This window comes from Apteryx mantelli, chromosome 22, assembly GCF_036417845.1.
Source record: "Apteryx mantelli isolate bAptMan1 chromosome 22, bAptMan1.hap1, whole genome shotgun sequence".
Taxonomy (NCBI): domain Eukaryota; kingdom Metazoa; phylum Chordata; class Aves; order Apterygiformes; family Apterygidae; genus Apteryx; species Apteryx mantelli.
The window spans coordinates 14366142-14385271 of NC_089999.1; the positions used below are offsets into that span (position 1 = coordinate 14366142).

At 43.5% G+C, this 19130-nt stretch overlaps 1 protein-coding gene and 1 long non-coding RNA gene across 4 annotated transcripts in view; both read right to left on the reverse strand.

Moving 5' to 3' along the window:
- Positions 1 to 1456: 1456 nt before the first annotated feature.
- On the reverse strand, positions 1457 to 4307 carry LOC136993960 (uncharacterized). Its single transcript, XR_010886239.1, has 3 exons — positions 4237 to 4307; positions 3885 to 3957; positions 1457 to 1552 (listed from the first exon to the last, which is right to left on the reverse strand). It is a non-coding gene; the product is annotated as an uncharacterized lncRNA (long non-coding RNA).
- Positions 4308 to 14627: 10320 nt separating this feature from the next.
- MNT (MAX network transcriptional repressor) overlaps positions 14628 to 19130 on the reverse strand; it is a 50794-nt gene continuing 46291 nt past the window's right edge. For all 3 annotated transcript variants that reach the window (XM_067309949.1, XM_067309948.1, XM_013960157.2), the window contains 2 exons: positions 18081 to 18273; positions 14628 to 15706 (listed from right to left, as the gene is read on the reverse strand). In XM_067309949.1, the coding sequence (XP_067166050.1) occupies positions 14991 to 15706; positions 18081 to 18273 (909 nt within the window). In that variant the 3' untranslated portion in view covers positions 14628 to 14990. The remainder of the gene's footprint in view (positions 15707 to 18080; positions 18274 to 19130) is intronic.

Here is a 19130-nt window from a genome sequence, read left to right on the forward strand (position 1 = left end):
CAGCTTGATACTAAAGTGGTGTCTGTGTCTGTGTGTGCGTGCACACACGCACATACACAGGTACAAGGGAGTACAATCAAGACAGCATAGTTGTGGCATCGTTACATGGAAAAAGGAGAGACCGGTCAAAATATTTCCAGGACATATGTACCTTAGCAACTCTGTTTTCAACATAAGGGAATTTTGTCGTGTTTTTTTTGATGGTAGTTTTGGGGGGAATGTATGCTTAAATACAACAACACAACAGCTCAGTGATGCTTGTAACAAAGTTACTAGGCCTGGAGACATACAAAACTGTTGTGTTTTGGGTGCTTTTTTTTTTTTTTTTTTTTTTTTTTTTTTTTGCTTCTGTCTAGAGGCCAAGCCACCTTACAACCTAAAGGTCATGTTGTACTTGCCTCTGCACAACAGTAACGCTGAAATACGCTTTCAATGTCTCAGACTGAAATGTCTGTCCCCTTAATCCATTCATGCATGTTTGCAAAGCCTGTACCAGCTTACTGACCGTGGCGTGGGACTACTGGCAGCCTCCAGCGCGATGGAGGAGCAGAAAGTTTCCTTCCAAGGCACCTCTGTCCAGATGTCACGCAACTCAGCAATGCAATCCCTCGGTGTTCTCCAACTTAAAAAGGCCCAATTTTAACAAAACCTAGTATTTGCCCAGGTGTAACTGAGGCAGCATCAGACCGTAAAGCTGAGCAATCACTGGATCTAGCATGAGTTCAAGTCTGAGTGCATCTGACCTTTCTGCCTATAAAGCCACAGTTTCCCTTTTCGGAACATATTGTCTTCAGATCTAGTATAAATTTTGACTAGAGAACAGATTATAAATACTCTGATGAACAATATCTTACATGTCAAGAGCGTAGACAAAAGAGAGGACAGGTCATTTCCATACCAATGAGAGCAAATTACTGGACTATCTATCTTGACTATTTAATAGCATCTAATTAACCAAATCCAATGTAAGCATCTCCTGGGGCTGACAAGGCAGGCTGAAAATAGTGTAACAATGTTTCAGCAAAAAAGCCTTGGTTAGCAGTTTGGAAAGCAAATGGGGCATAATTAACAGTGTTTCAGAAGCCCGTGGGCAGGGACTGGAGGGGGGCAGTGGAGGCCCATGCAAGGAAGCTGACGATACCCTGGATCCTGTTACAAATTCAAGAGGCAATACTTCGACCTGCAGATTTACTGTCCCAGGTGTGGATGCAAAATGAGGACATGCCTCAGCGTTACTCCGGACACAGGCTGGGGCAAGACACCCACCAAATCCGTTCTTATCTAAAAGCTTGGAGTGTCTGAAATACTCACCAGCATCCAACGACTGCAAATATCAGCAGACTGGGCTGAAACCCCATGAGGATTCCTGCTCCATCACGCTCCAGCTGGTCAGGATGAAAGCTCCAGCTTCAGCCTTTCTCCATGGCACTGGGAGGAGATGCAGGAGTGGCTCAGAGGGGGAACGCCAGATTAGTCATACTGCAGAAGTGTTTCGGTGGGGCTCACATCCTTCATGGCACGGGTGGAGAAGGAAGCCTAGACGCTGCCTGACCTGCAACACAAAGAAAGCAAACGCAAGCAGTGATGAATTGTGTCCTAGCAGATCTGGACACACAAACATTGGCAATGAGCATTACAGGTGCTGGATGACCCTCCTCCCCTGCTTAATTCTAGTCCCAACAGACAACTGTTCCTGCAGTGATAGGTCACGCCATAAATACATTCACCCACATGCATGATTGGCCCAAAACGACCCAACTGACGTTAGATTTTTTGCCCACGCCAGTGTTCAGGCACGGAGAAGCTGTGATCCTGGCCCTGAATCCCCAGGCTTTGCACTCGGTTAATAGCCCAGCTGCCTTTCTTGGTGGGAAGGACGGCAAGGCCTGAGCTGCCACCAGTGCAGGGAACAGGTCCATGTACGGCACATGGTGCCCTGTTTTCAGCCCAGATGCTCTCCCCAGCTGGCTGGACCCTACAGATGGTCCCAATTCTCCAGCGAAGGGCTGTGCAAGAAGTGCCAAAAAAAAGCCTCTGGGACGAGTCCAGCCATTAAGGGTCTGATTCTGCTCTCGCTTTACTGTTTAGACGAAGCTGAGAGCAGTTTTTGGACTCCTCAGCCTTGGTGTCTTGCTACAGCAGAGCTGTCCGCACCCCAGTGCTTCCGTAGTGGATTTCATTTCCTGTTTCGCATCACCAGAGTGAGACAGGGTCATATCTGCTTGCAGCAGTATTGTGCAAAAACCTCCCCGTCTGACCCAAGACCCTTTTGACATGACCAGCCCTGGGGACAGAGTCCATGGTTTAAAGCAGGGACTGGTCCTGGGAAGGCGCCTTCCTTGGGGACAGGGTTCCCACTGCAGCATCCCTTCTGTGCCGAGACCTCTCCCTCCTCTCCCCTGGGCTCCAGACCACAGGCTAACACGAAGCGCGGCTGTCAGCGGGCAGGAAAAAGGCTGCAGCACCTCTGTGAAGCACCATGCGAACAGCAAGGCAAATGCTCAGTGCCCTTGAGCTGCAGGGCCACCCCTCCGCACGCCTGGCTCTGCGCGGGAAGGTGGCCACCAGCCTGCACACGCTCCTGCATAGCTGATTTTCAAGCAGTGTTTATAGACATGCAGGAGGGGGGATGACACGGCATTGCACCCGCAGCCAGCTGCACTGCTGCTTGGTGCATTCAGCTGGTCTACCCTTTTTTATCTATTCATTCAGGAAGGAAGTTGTGGGCACAGCAAGTGCAAGACTGGGCTGGTGACACAAAACTTCCCCCCCAAGATTTCAGTAGAGTACAAAATGCATGGGGACGGAGGGGCGGATATAGACCTGGGTCTCTTGCCAGAGTTACTCGGACCATTACTTTACCCACTGTATCATGGCTTTGCCTCCACCGCAGAGGAACTGCGCTTAAGGTAAGAAGCCCAGAGCACAGGAGCCCTCTCCCATGCGGGGTGCGCAGCGGGCTGTAAGCAGCTTAGAGCTGCGCTAGACGCAGCCACGTACATGGTGGGTGAGCGCAGCCGCAGAGGGAAGCTGGGCTCGCAGCCACGCACTGGGCACCGCAGGCTCGGCTCACGCGGGAGGGCTACAGCATGTCCTGTTGCCTGACACCCTCACGGGTCTCTGCTGGATGAAGCCAGAAGGGAATGGTAGAGGGCAAGCAAGGCCCTTCTTCCCCACGCCAGCTCCCTGCCAAAGCTGTGGCTTGCTTAGCTCTGAGATCAGTCTGCACACGGTTGTCTTCCCCTTAGGGAGAAAACAGGGAGCTTCACGCAAATAGCTCCAGTGCGAAGGCCTTCACTTAGCCTACAAAAATTCATTCTCTCCATAGCCACACAACAGCCCAGCTGCACAGGGGGAATGGCTGCAGAAGGACCTGCTTTCCCACTGCCTGTGCCATGGGCCTTCAGTAGCGCATTCGGGGTTAGCCCAGGCGCAGTGAACAGACGTGGTCCCCGCGTAAGCACACATACGCTGACCGAACCACGTCTTGGCCCTGGCACCTGGGGGCTGCGTGCAGCGCCCGAAGCCCACCCACACACAGCACTCAACGGGTGCCCATCGGTACCGAAGCAAAAAACCCCACGTCTGCTGCTGAGGGCAGGCTGCGGACGCCTGCAGGCAGCGGTCTGAGTGCCCACGAGGTGCTAACCCTGCTGGCAGATGACTTCCTATCAGCCTCCCTGAATGCATACGGCAGCGGTGCAACTGAGACACCGGGTGCAATGAGAGGGAGTTTGCACGTGTGCCCGTCTGCCTCCATGCGCACATGGAGGGGTAGGTGTACGTCTGCTTGCGCTGGGCTGCACTGTGCACGGCCATCCCCTGGTGCTCACTTGCGCAGAAGCACTGAGTGTTCACAGGGCACAGCCTGCACGCTGGCTTACCTGAGTCTGAGTCCACATAGGCAAAAACCAGAAAGCAGATTTTCTGAAATCCTGAGACATCCAAGTTTACAATCTGTAGAAGAGAGCATTTAAATCTGAGTTAGATGAAGAAGGCGTAGCCAGAATGTACTTCCAATTGCTTACCTTCCAGGCATGGACCCTGCAGAGGTCCTCTCTGGGGATCAGACCCATCTCAGAGGAATGTTTGCAGCCTCGATGCTGGGCCTGGCTAGCAAAGGCCAACAGTCCCGTCACACCAGTGCCGTGCAGGCCCAGCAGCTGCCCTCGACTGCACAAGCTCTCTGGCTGCAGGGAGTGAAAGTTACAGTGGACACGGGGCAGGAACCCTCACCTGACATAAACGGTCGCGGTATTACGCTGATGAACATCAGAGACTATTTAGGGACCTAGCTGGTCCATCTCAGACTGTCACCGCAGCATCCCACAACAGAAACACCACTGGCAAGTACTGCAGTTTGCTCGCAAGGCTCTGGCTTGCTTCTTCCTGGCTGATGTGGAGAGAAGGTTTGGTTATGGTTCACAGTCATTGTACAAATAGGAAGAATGAGGTAAACTTTAATAACAGGCATACAGCACGAAGAAAAGACCTGCCTGTTAATACTCGTTTGAACAACTGTCCCTGAAACTCCTGATGAGAAGTGGCCTCAGTTTCTGACAGTAATTAGCATGCTCCCCTGGGACAAGGCTTACTGGCCAAGGGGCACATCTGGAGCCCTTTGAAGTCAAAATTTCTGGGGCTTTGCCCACGAAGAAACCAAAATCCTTCACAGGCTAAGCACAGTCCATCGGTCAGCAGGTGCCTTAGGTCTACTGCTAGCATAAAACCCCAGTTTAGAAGTGCAGCTCCTACTAGACACAGGTATTTTAATGACTGAGTCATCGTCCCCTGCCTAAACGAAGATGAATAATGATAACGAGGGAATCTGGGGATGTGAACTGTGAACCAAAAAAAAGAACTTATTTGGATCATCAGCATCTAACTTGAAGCCAACAGAGCAAAGGCATCTTGCAGAGTTCTCCCGGTGGTACTGACATCAACAGCAGAACGCCTACATTTACACTTTCTAAAGATACTACATCTTAATCTTCTCTAAAGAAGGCCAATAAATTAAAGATGCTTTGCTGATTAATGTTCAAGTAATGTCTACTTCCTCATTTTGACAAATTCTGGAATTTGGAAAGAATGCTTGCTTTCCCCTCCTGAGAGTGGTATTGGAAAGCTTGATCCTGAAACACATTAAGGCAGCTACAGTGTTTACTCTCGTGAGCAGTTCCAGACTTACTGACCAATAATTCATATTTGGAGAGCAAGCTATGGCCACAGCATTGTCCTTATAATTGGAAAATTATAAATAAAGTGAAATATCTGCATGCAAAGCACAAGGATGAAAATGCAGAATCCTGTTTCAGATTTCAGTGCATGTTTATTTCAGTTTTATATTTATTTCAGGCAAGTGCTTATTACATGGATATTATTCATGTTGGATACCTAAATTCTGGAGCATGAAGAGCTAGTATAATACAGCTGAATAGTAAAAATACAATATGTACAAAATTAGTTGTTTTTTCACATAGCAGATGTATCCAAACACATAAAAATCTTTACAGTCTATGTTTTTCATTATTTCATATTTCAATAAATTGATAACACAGTGACAAGTCCTCACTGTAAACAAAGACTGCATTTGCCCAGTGTGATTATATTCTGATTTGTTGGCTTTCCTGTGATGTGCAATAGGAGGCAATTAGGTTTCCAGGGCTTTGAATCAGTGGCAAGCATTGGAAGTAACTTTGCACTTACAATCAACATCTTCACTGAAACATTCCTAATGCAAAGATCTCAAAGACGATAAAGGTAAATACTTTTAGCCACAAGGGTGCTTACATTTATGACAGAAGTGGGAGGGATCTCTTTAAAAAAGTCCTAATAATAGGGATGGGATGGTATTCCACTCCTACCACAAGTCCTCATCGAGCAGAACGCTGAAGCTTGTGCTTAACTGTCAGCAAAGAAATAGTTCAGTGAACTCAATTAATACTTTATTTCTTACTCTGTGAAGAAACTCTCTGTTGGATCAGATTCTTAAGGCATATCTGTAAGGCATTCATATTAGTTTCACTGATCTGAAAGTGTATAGACCCAGTCCTGAAAACTTTCCTCGTGCAAGATGTCCCATCAGTGACTGCACCTGGCAGAATCAGGCCTGAGCAGACAGTGTATTTTCAACTTTTTGTTTTGAACAGCACTATGTCATGCAGCCTTATAGACAGAACTGACAGTTTGTGGCCTTTCAGAACAAGAAAAATAAAACACATGGAATGAAGCAACTACAAGTCAGAAAGGTAAAAAACACAGTACCGAAGTGGGGAATGGAAGGGAGTTTTGGACGTATCCCTGGAAGCAGACGCTCACAGGACAGCGCCCGTCATGCTGGGGAACAACGGACTGTTCTGCGTCCTGCCAAAACACTCCTTCAAAACTCAAGTTCATTTTCTCAGCGTAAAGAAATGGGTCAGATTAATGGACCTCATTCTGATTTGCAGTAGAACCATGATACCTCTATGGGACCAAAATGGCATCCTATGGTAGGTATACATCCAAATTCCAAGCATTAAAGCATCTTCATACTACACTAGCAATACAGAAGAGCAGGGCAAATAATTAAGAATGGGTCTGTAATTTTTTTCTTCTGTGGCAGAACCCTTAAATTAGAAATTAAGAGAAGCATCAATGGATCTACATGATCACGAGGAAACATCCAAATGAAACATTCTCCAAGGTTGCACTTCTCTGCTGCCGTGTTTATGCTGGTATTTTAATAATTCAAGTTTTAGATTATTATTTTTAAACACTACATAACAGGAAGAGAAAGATGCCATTAATGAGAAATAACTCTAAACATAAAGTATTTGTAAAAGACAATCTCTTCCTTAACTCTGAATGTCTGTTCTTAACAGCTGGTATTTTGGCTAAAGAAGAAAAAAATCTAAAAGTAATGTTATATTTTAATCTGTTGTAAATGATAACAAGAGATGGAAAATAGGTCAAAAGTATTAGATTTCAATGTCTTTTAGAATAAAAATAAAATTGAAATGAAAAACTGTTTACTCAAGAAAAAATACATGCAAATCTTAAGAGCCTCACCTAAATGGTGTTAAGCAGCTAGGCACCTCCGCTTCCATTTGCAAGAGAATTAAGGCATTCAGGTCCCAGCTCAGCAGTGTAACTATGCTTAAGCCAGTGCCTAAAACTCATTGGGACTAAACATTTGTTGCTTAGATAAACAGAAATGGATTGATGAATCTGGGCCTTAAGGTCTGATCCCAAGTCCTTGAGAGAAGAAAATCCCAATCTCTGATGGATTTGGAGGAGGTATTTAGACACCTTGGAAGATCAGGCTGCCTCTAAACCTAGCTAAGAAATGTTTACCTTTATTCAATATGTTTTTCAATACACATCACAGAAAGCAAGGGGGGGACCAAACAAACATCAAATGCATTTTCACACCAGGCAAATTAAGTCTTCTCCCCAGGCCCTCCCTCCCTCCCAAAATCGCACAAGTGATGTCTTCAAATGCCCCTTGTCCCCACCCAATCCCCAACCCAAAACAATTTTCACACTTTTTTTTAAATGCAAAAATTCACTCAGGATGCAAATCAGTCCAAAAGAGACACAGGCTACATACAAAAATCGGAGACACAATAAAGTCTTTGCTTGAATTTCTATACGTATATAAACAGGCGTGCATACAGACAATCACACCAATATTGACAAAAGCAGCAATAGAGTCTCCCCTCCATCTAAACCACTCAAAGGCATTTTATGTTTTTTTGTTTCTTTTGTTCTTTTGTTACAGAAGGCCACTTTTAATTAAAAAAAAGGATAAAAGACAAGTAGTCCAACACCAGAATGCAACAGTCTGTCTAATCTTTGGACCTACTATCTTTCTAGCACAATATTAAACCAAATACGAATTTGTTGTTGGTTCATTTCCTACCTGGATAAATTGCGTACAATTTTAAAAGAGCAGAAGCCACTGCAGAGGGAACATCACATCTGTCAAGGTCTATGGCAGGTAAAGAAAACAAAATAAAATTCATCTTTTCCTGCTTTTTTGGGCCTGATCCTGCTTCCGCTGAAGACAGTGGTAACATTCCCATGAATCTGAACGATGCAGGATTGAACCTTGAATAACCACTGTTATTTACTACTGATTTTCTCCATTTTGCCTTACACAGTGATTGCTCCCAAATCAACCCAAGTAACAAACAAACTAAAAATAAATCTAGCACTGCTCCAGAAGAGCTCAGTTTTCTTCCTAGTGACTATTCCCCTTCAAGGACGAAGTCAGGCTCTTCAACTTTTGGATTTCAGGACAGATTAATAACATGGAGGCCTTCAGATTTCACCAGCTGTGTGTGGTTTTTTTCAGCTTCCTTCATCACCAAAGTCTTACCACAGAGAACTTAATACCTGAACTATACTTTCATTGGACATCCAGCATTTTACCAGAACACAGAGATATACACACACATACACACACACGCATAAAAAGAGGCCCGACCAGAACATTTTGGCTTCAGATCTGATTTTCCCCAAAGGTGAAAGGTGTTTAGATCTGAGGTTTCGGTCAGGTCCTGCTGTTTTATCCTTACACAGGCACACACACTACGTGGGCATGCACAAACACCCATCCTCGTATCCTCCTTTAGGAACTGCAGACACACTCACACGTGCACATACGGAGCATGTAGCTATATTGCCAGTGCTGTCCCCGACCTTGTGATTTGAAGTCAATGGAAGCATTCAGCTTATGCTTCAATTATTACAGCTCTGGAGGTATCTCCTTGTTACGGTTAAAAGGCCTCTACTTTGCTCCCTTTGGATACGTCAAACTCCCACACAATGGGAATTTGAAAGTAAAGGATGGGGTCCAAACTGGCAAAACACAGGTTCTCTATCCAGCAGGGCTGTTCTGTACATGCACACTGGGAAGAGTTTAAAGGAACAGCCTGTAAACAACACTGACACTGACTCAACTGATAATATGGGCCTGAGAAATCCCTTCTTATTGGAGCTGTCCTGTTCCCTTCTTGGGCTTATTGTGTTATCAGCTCTCTGTTTTACATGGAAATTAAACAGCCAAAGATTGAGCAAAGGGGATATTCTTGCATACCTCTGTTGACCACAGAAAAGTGAGAGATCCTTCTCCTAATGCAGATTGTTTTCCCACTCCCAGAACCAAACCCCTCACACCTTAATCACTTCAGGGACATATCATTCTTGAACGCAAATCACAAATAAAGTATGTGATACCTTCTCTGTGGGTAATCTTCATAAAAGCATGTAATTATTATTAATGATTATCTTTGTTTTAATACAGCAAAATGTACAAGACACATTTTTGGTCAAAACTATCTTTCACATCCACCTAATCTGTTTAATACGGAGGCTGGGAGAAACAGAGGTGCCCTATGCACTGGCTATTGCTATGTGTCCTTGCCTTTCTCTCTCTCTTTGCAAATCAAATGCCAGCAGAAAAAAGGTCTTGTTTGAAAGGAAGGTTAAAAACAATGATCTGGTTTAGCCTCATATAAAAATGATTTATCTTTGTTTTACAGATTGATGCAGCTTGCAAGACCTTTTAAACTTTGGAAACCTGAATGCATGTAAAAAATTGCACTCAACATATTCCAGTCTGAAGTGTATTAAGGGCTACAGCCCCAACAGTGCAAGCGACACCGCTCAAGCGTACAGACTGAGCTCTTGAGGAGCCCAGCTTTACTGGGCACAGCAGCCTGCTCCATGCCATCAACTGCAGCACGGGTCCCTAAATCTTGAAGTCTCTTCTCAGTCTTTCCTGAGATCAATGTAAGTTTTGCCTGAGAAAGGTATGAGTCAAGACTTCAAGATACGGCCCTCATCAGCTGAGAGACAGCTGAATATATTAGCTTATCTCACAAGCTCTGAATGCATGAGCCAAGGAAAGCTTTTCTACGCGTGGTCTGACTCTACCATCCATGCTTGTGCAATGCCTTGACTTCCACCAGGCTCTCTAAGATGAGCAAGTGCTTCTCAAACCATGGTGGTAGAATTGAGCCAATTATGATATTCTGCAAAACTGCAATGCCTTTTGCAGCCAAGACAATCCTTCAGCCTGTACTAGGATGCAAGTATAATACTGAGTATGCTTTTTAAAAAGACCTAGTGAGCTAGGAGTTTAAAAATTCCTACTGTTTGCCTGATACCATGTCAAAATTATTAAAATTACTTTGCTAGACTTGATGCGTCTTTTTTAAACTTTTCCCTTTCCCCTGGCCTCCCCACCTGCTTTGCTTTGATCAGTTTTAAAAATCCTGAGCAATCTGAGGATTACAAAAAAACAACAGCAGGTCTACCTAGGACCACAGCAAGTGCTTTAACAGCAAGAAACCATGTTTGTCTGCAGCTGACGTAAATGTTGGTTAATTCACAACACTGAGAAGAGAATTTTAGAAATAATAGGGCTAATTCACTAAAGTCTTACATCTTGCTTTAGACTTCTACTGTAGGAGAGCGAAGCACATACAGAATGCCATCGACCACATACACACACAAACACACGCACAAGGAGGTCTGATTCACAATGTTTTGGATCTGATTCAAGTATGAGCAACTGCAGAGAATGGTAGAAAATCGGGTTGTTTGGATAGCTAGTTTAACTTCCTAAACTAAACTAAGGAGGTTCTGTCTCATTTATATCCATGAGGTCAGGAATATATCCCCACATCTAAAGTGTAAACTGTAAGAACTCTTTTCAGGATAATTTTAAAACAACAATTTGGTTTTATTCCTATTTGTCTGCATTTAGATGAAATTTATTTATTTGGCAGGTGAAAATTAGAAATTAGCTTAAAAAAAAAAAGAACTGGAAATGACTGACCTTCAGATTGCTCTTTCTCAGTAGCCAGCTCTGGAGCTCATCTACACTTACAGGGTTAGCTGGTTGGTCCATAGCCGTAGAGGTTCTCTGGGAAACTCCCTAGTGTAGGCACAGGTTATACAAGCAAAACAGTTCTTCTGCTAGGATAGTGCAATCCAGTTCCCCAAAGGGAATAAGCTATGAAAGCAAAAGAATATTTTTCCATATAACTGCAGTCATCCTAGGGTTTCTGTTCACGCAGATCTATCGGTGTGTTTTTGCAATTATAACAAACATGACTATGTTGACAAAAAATTTAAGTATAGATCAAGCCTCTGAGCATGTTCTACGCTACCTATAGCGCTGCATGTCCCATGGCTGGCGTACAGGCTGCAAAGTCAGGAAACAGCATTGTAGATGCTTGACCTGAAGCCTGCTGAATCAGTGGAACCATTTCCACTAACTTACACAGGCTCTGAATCAGGCTTGAAAGGACAGCAGTCTTCCCAAATTACTACACAGAAAACCCATTTTCTACTTCTTCTGTGGCATGGTTACCCACAACTAATATTATTCAACGACAGAAGAGATTTCTTGTAAACTTTGTATTTATTGATTTTTGGGACAAATTAGATCTTCTGAATCCCAAAGTGTACATATATATATATATTTTTATATAGCTTTCTCCATAGGGAAAACACATATATCAAAGGAGGAGAGACATTTCTAAAGTGCCCCTTGTTATACAGTACTGAACATGATTTCTAAGAGCATTAGAGTAAATCTGAAGTTTCTGTGTAGGAATGACAGGTGAGAAAAGTAGAGTTGTGGTTTGTTCTTTTCCCCACAGAACAGAAGAAAGTTTGCTGATTTTAAAAAACAAACAAACAAAAACAAAGAAATGTTTCTGGTTACCATGGAGAATGCGGGTGAGAACAAGGATGATCTGGGACATTTAGACCCATTTATGGGCTGGCCTAATGGGATAAGCCTTTCCTCAGATGAAGCATAACACTGATGAAGGGGTTCAGACATAACTAAATTACCCAACTTCAAGGGGAGAAAAAGTAGCAAAGAAAGAGGACTTATCCATGAGTACTACTAGTGACACTGTTACCTTTAAACCATAAATAAAGCAGTAGAAGATTAAGAGGTCAGCAGGATCACATGTCCACACAGTAAAGGCCAGTAAAAAATCCACAAGAAAACCTCTAACAAATCAAATGGGAACTCTTCTCTTGACCTCTTACATATTTTACTGTGGAAAACACGGACAGGGTACTCCACGTGTTATAGGAATAACTGCATATCTATGTCACTGCTAGTTATCAGGTATATTAGGATAATAAGCCAAAGGAGTTAAGCTGGGGTCAAAAGAAAGTAAACTGACATACAAAACCACATCTAAGAAGAGCAGGCTAAACTTGCACATGCCGTTACTGTAACTCCCTGGCAACACCCGCAAACGGGAAGGGGGCGAGGGGTGCTCCCATGTACCACTCCTGGTGCTCCTCGGCAGCTAGGTATTATTATCCCTTGCTGTTGTGCTCACCTGGGCTTTTTCTCTTTTAACAAGTTTAGCCATTGCTGGCTAGAAATGAGGCTTCCTGCCTTGGTTTTGTTATTCTGTAGGGATCTGTGAGTTGGAACAGTGAAGAAGAAAGGTAGGAGGCTGTTTCTTCTTCCTGTCTAACACAGCTAGGGGAAACAAAGCCACGCAGTTTCTCCTAAGGCGGCAGATCACCCCGCTGCAAATACTCAGTGCTTTCAAAAGTTTCTGAAGAATAACTGTCCTGATATCTAATGCTGATGTCCAATACCATTAGTCAAAGACTCCCACTTGCACACAAAATACAACCTCCTTGAGAGAGCACCTGAACGTACAAAAGAGACAATAAGCCCCTGGTGATTCTGTTTTCCCTTGTAATGTTAACAGTGCACTAGAAGTGAGAAAGAACAATCTATGTAAACATGGTTTAAAGATAAGAAATAACTCCCTTAAAGATTTGTCCATTCTACTGCAGAAACTGTGCTAGCAACACGAGCAAGAGCTTCCTGGACTAACATGAATATAAGAAAAAAAGTGCTAACTACTGAGCAACCTGGGCCTTCAAAAATATTGATTTAATGTAATTCTTAGCCATGACTCCTCAGAAGGCAAAATCATACTTGATCTCTGTTTGCAGTAATTCCTGCCTCCAGCACAGTTCCAACCATAGTTTGGACAGTCTAAAACTGGCAAGTTTTTTTTAATTAAACTTATGCCACTCTTCACAGCAGTCCATAATGAGGCAAAAATCCTGCTGGAGTCGGCAGGCATTTTGGACACACACAGACTACAGATTAAGTTTTCCCATAGAAGATTTTGACCAAAAACTAGATTGAGACAGCTAGCACAGCAAAGGTGGTCCCATGAGTGTTCAACCCCATCTTACCTCCTCCTCCAAACTGGTGCCATTTCCAAACTGTAACTGGTCAGATGCTAGCAGGGACCATCCTCTTATCCTGACTCAAGGAAAATGTCCACTGGCTACAGCAAGAATTTTGCCTGTGTTAGGACTGCAGTTTTTGAAGAGGAAGATGGAAAAGAAATCATTAACAGTAGTACTACATACAAAATGGTGCAAGGAACATAAGAGAGATCATTAATAGTAGTACTACACATATAATGGTGCAAGGAACAGAATATTCAGTAAACAATGAAACATGTCCTAAGCAACCTCCCAGACAGGCTGGCAGATACCAGCAGAGACAAATAATATCCCTCATCTCATAACTCAGTGGGAGTTTGCCATTAACTGGAGATCTGGATGGAACAGGACAGTTACTTAGTATGTGGGGTTTTCTTTGGTGCACGTTTCACTGTAGTCTGTAAGACAAACTGTCAGGTTATTTATACTGATCTCATGGAATATACTGTTATCCTATACAAAACTAGATTTGCTATTTTTTCCCCCCAAAGAAAAAAGGCTGTCAAAATGGCTTGCACTTTGGAGCATATCACATGCACATTTATCCTTTTTTTAATCCACTAACTGTTCCACACTAAAACATGGTCAGTTAAGGAACAAAGAAAAGAAACCCCTTCAGCAGATCAACTTAATTTCTGTTGGGCTTGTTGTCCCAGGTTCCGTTCTCAGACCCGATAAATATACTGCAAGTTGCTAGTTCAAAATAACTGCCCCTGTCAAAACAAAACCCAAAACCTGGGAGTTTGGGACTGGCATGAAGAATCCTAAAATTGGGAGTGCTATGAACAGAATTCTGCAAAATCAATTATTGCATTAGCAAAACCAAATCAAACCAAAACAAAAAAACAACCCCAAATCCCACCAAACAAAAACATATTGTCAACCTTTAAAATAATAAAAAACATGTATTTTTTGACATAGCTATAAATATCAAGTCATTTATAAAACTGCAACAAATGAAGTCCAGTTGTGTATTCTTTTTCCTTTTATTAGACAGGACAGAATTTCCTTAAAATGCCATAACAAGTCACAGTGATTTTAGATGTTTTTTTGAAATGTTATATATTGAAGGGAAATACCTTTAACATGGTTTACCTTTTTTTGTCACTGTATATGTACCCTGGTCCACCAAACCGTCTATCTTAAAGTTTCTTGTTTAGAGAGGACACACTGTCTTCTTCCTCCAAAAATGAATTTTGTCTAATAATCCTGCAAAATAATCAACCTTACCAAAGGCCTTCTTCAAATGTTATATTTATATATATATGTATATACATATATATACACACACATACACACATATATATAAATATAGACTTCTATGATTTTTTTCCATTCTACGCAATGTCTCAATAAAGAGATCAGCAATTTTTATTCTACAAAGAAGCAACACATGAAAGGGGAAAATTAAAGTCTTAAGAACATCATATCCATATTTCACTGATTACACATAAAAGGAAAAAAAATCACCATGAACAACTGTCTTTAAAGTTTTCTCTGATTAGCAAAATTCAAGTGCAGAGAGGCCCCGTTTCTCATCATCACTAGCAGGTTGGTTACTGAGTGGTTGAGGATAGCCCCAGTAGGCCCCAACCCACGTGTCTTGCCATTCTCAGTTTTCTGCACTTCTCTCCCTTGAAATCGGACGTGGTTGGAATGTATGGAGTTTAGGAAAGGTTCCCACAAAAGACTTTGCCGTCGCACTATCCTCTCTAGGCCAGCTTCAGTGTGCTCACTGGGAATGATGGCATGGTTACCATAGTTACCGGATTTAGGACCGTTTGCCCAACTAACTGTGGATGATGGACAACTTGGGTTCCTACAGCAGGTTTGGCCATCACTGCTTGCTGGCCGAGATTTGTGGTTCCATTCACTTGCTGGTGAGAAATAGTGTGAGCAATGTGGCTCACTACTGGCTGGCTGACGGCCACGGGCTGAGGATAGATGGGTAACTGCTGGCCGAGGTGAGCCATGTGATTGATGGTTGCTGGGTGCACAGTGATGTGGCCAATAGGCTGAGCAGCAGTGGTGAGTTGCACAGGGCTGGACGTGGAAGGTGCAATGTGAGCAATGTGCTTGGTCTGTGGACCCTGAATCACGTGGTTGACAGTCTGAATGACCGAAGCATGGGTAGTGGCGGTGTGGGCAATAACAGTCGATTGCACTGTTGAAGCCGCCACGATATGAGTCTGTGCTGGGACAATCGCCTGCGGCTGGACCAGTGCTTGTGTCTGGATGGGAGGCTGTGCGTGGGCTGGGGTTTGTTTCTGCTGTATAGATAGGTGCTGAGGCAAAACTGCTGGGTGATGTGAAGTAGCATTTGAAGGGACGGCTTTCAGCAGCTCTGGGTGCTGGCGCTGGGTTAGTTTTGGTAATGAGTTCACTGGCCTGTCATCTTCCATGTCTTCATCAATGTTGTCTTCACCCTCTGGAAAAAAAATGAAAGGAAGAAACTCCCATAAAAAAGAAAGCAGAGCATGAACTGGACTAACCAGCCTTATCTGAAGGGTAGCAGAGAAGAAACAGGTGACAGCAGGAGGAGTTATTGAGTCAAGGGAGGGCAGCACAGCACAGCAGGCTCCACCAAGCCCCATGGAGTGGCATGCCCTTGGCTTCCCTGACTGTGGGCCAATGACCCGGAGCCTCGCAGGCCGGATTAGCTGTGAGCCCCAACTAGAAAGGACTGCCTATACAAGGCTGAGATCTCACTTGGCAGGCCAGGGAAGCAAAGCAGGCCCTGAAGCAGAGGGAGCAGTGAAAAGTGCAAGACCACTGAGCCTGAGCAGAGGTATACTGACAACACCCGGCTCTCATCTAAGGGCTGAACTCCATCTGGGCTGAGGAGTGCTCCTTGCGTAAAGAGGAATGGGATTTCTTTTCCTGTCAAGTTATTCTATCAATTGGCACTATCCCTTCTGCTCCCAGAGCAGGAAGGAAACAGTGATGGGGGAACATGGCAGCAAGTTCCTCAGTCTGATTCTGGAATAAGGGAGCTCTGTCCAGTCTGTGAACTGAGGCAAGGCAGGAATATGCCAAACCTAAGGAGACCAGGATTACGAGCGGGGCGCTTTGTGCTGTCTGCTCTAAAGCCAGCCAAGCAGCAGAGATTAAAAATCTTAAAAGACAAGGAAGCAGCAGGAAAATGAAGGAAGATGCTTCCCTTTTGCAAGCCCTGTGTTTAGCAGTAGCTTGAAGCGATCATTTTCAGGAGATGCCAGCTGGAGAGCTGAATAGCTGACACTCCTATTTACAAAGTGCTCCTATTCTTAACTTCCATCGGCCTACGCTCAGAGTCTGTTCGTGAGTATGTTCAAAGGTGACAAGCCCAATACAAGAAGCTGAATGGAAATCAGAAACTCAGGTTTTCCCGTTCTGGAACCTGCTTTATCATCTGCCCGGAGTGTCAAGAGCAAATTCCGTTGCTATTTGGAGGAACTGTTGCGAATGGTTACAAATTGCTATACCCTTCCAATCTCTGGAAAGCAAAGCACTGCACATCCATGAACTGCTTGTTTTTCCTGCTGCTGATCACTGGTAAGGTGAAAAGCAAACACTGTAGTATCTCACAAAAACTTCTTACTGGGAAGAGCACGCATAAAAACAATTTCCTTCCATTAGCATCATTTAATCTTCACTCGGAACCCTTCTCAGACAATGTGAAGCCTCACTAAGCTGTTCAAATGCTCTGGTGACCCTTTCTGTACCAATTCTTTCTTTACATGGCTGAACACCCTCCTAACTCCACGCACAAATACATCCAGATGTTTATATGCCAATCAGTTCTAACGAGCAGTGATGCATATCTGTGAAAGAGGGAAACTAGCTTCATGTTTCAATAGGTGTATCAGCAGACTGAATGTGCAGAACAGCACTTCGTATCTATGTAACATTGTCCATGCACGATTCTCACTGTACTTTACACAGGTGGATATATTATTAGGCCAACATCAGTGATTAAGTAGAAGATTTTCAAGTGTTTTCTAATTCTGAAACCTTCAGGAAACCTTCAGCCTGATTTCTAGAAATGCTGCCCCTACACCCTCCCCCCCTCCCCCGATCCATTTGTAGACTTCTGAAAGCACTCTGCATTCTGAAAATCAGACCTAAGAAGGTGAATTTGGGCACCTGGGACTTGAGGAATCTCAGTCAGAGACTGATTTTAAAAAACGAGTTCTAGAGCTTGTCTGGCTTTGTCATTAGTTTCAAGTCTGATTCTGATTTCAACTTCTAAACACAGGTTTTAGAGATATTCTCAAAGTTCAGCTTTTTAAGATTACCTACCTGATCATGCACATGAATAAAGTCCCATTTAAGGCCATCTCCAATTTCTTCCAGGAGATGCTTGAAAAACCTAGTGCATTTTAATATTACTTAAAACTGGACATCAGGGCTTACCCACACATAATATCCTTCTGCAACTTGCAATGATTCAGCTCATCCAAAATCATATCTGAATCCTCCAGAATCACTGAAAAGACGGTATTTTCTATTCTGCTAGAAACCAAGTCTGTTGCAATAACAGTGCATACTGTTACCATATACTACTGAGGTAGGTACCCACTGGTGAAAGTGGTATTACTGATACTATTGAAATGTTTTGGGAAGAGTATTTTAACTAGCATGGACCAGACTAATATAGATTTTGTTAACTGAATGCAATTTATCTGTTCTCAAGTTCTGTTACTAAGCAAAAAGAATTTTAATGGTCCTAAATGAAGATTCCTCCCCTCATGCTACCATGAGATAACTGTGTCTGTGATGTACAGTGATGATTACAACAAGAACAGAGAAACTGAGGGTACCTGATGCTGTCGAGGTAGATGCTTGGTCATCCTCTGGCTGAACTGTCTGTCGAATAATTCTATCAATTTCCAAGATGTCCATCCACTGGCTCAGCTCATTCTTCAATTCTGCCAACCGTTGCTGGGTAGCAATCTTCTCTCTCGCTAGCCGCTCCATTTCGTGTTCATATTCTTTTTCCTTTCTCTTTAAAGTCTAAAGATGGAAGGAAGAAAAAAATATATAAGGAGAGCAAAGACAAGTATAATCTACACTGACCTGGTCATTTCCAAATCCATGGCTGGTTTTCTTTTATTACCAGTTATGCTGCTGTAAAACATGTTCAGACATAGTTATGCCTTTCAAATTCAGACAGAAAGGGAAAGGACAAGAGTGGGCCATGAAAACCTAAAGGGTTACTTTGACCAGTCACTTTCTGCCTTCTGTAGGAATGCTGATGAGCCCAGAGTAAAGGCATGTCTGCAAAACTGAAAGGCTTAACCAAGTCAAGTGTGAGTAGAATCAACTCCACTCAATCAATTTAAAGCCTGGAACTCTTTAGGAAAAGCTGTAAAGCTTTTTCTCTCAAAAAAAGTAGTTCTGCCATTCTAAGGACAGAAAATCATAGCATGATCCACTACCTTCTTTCTGCATTCTTTCCTTTTTCCCCTCTAACCTCGCCAACAAAACTCAAAAATTAAGAACCAAGAACACTGAATTATGAATATGATTCCTCCAGAATCTGAAAGTCGGATCCTTCCCAGCACAGCACTTCCACCCTGCTGACTTCCTAAGCTAAATGCAGAACACACTGACCGTACACGTGTGCAAACACTGTCATGAAAGAGCTTCTCGTAAGGACATCAACAAATGAATCATGAATACAGAGCACTCCTGGAACAGTGAAGGAGACTGTCCAAGGTCCCAGACAGGTATTTGTTGGAGAGGCAGCAACATAAACCTGGTCTCTCTGTTCACTCCTCTCTTCTGTTTCAGTCCAAGGGAGCTCCTTGTTGTACTTCAACATCAATTTAGAGTGACAGAGGTCACTACTCAGCTCCCAGCATCAGCCT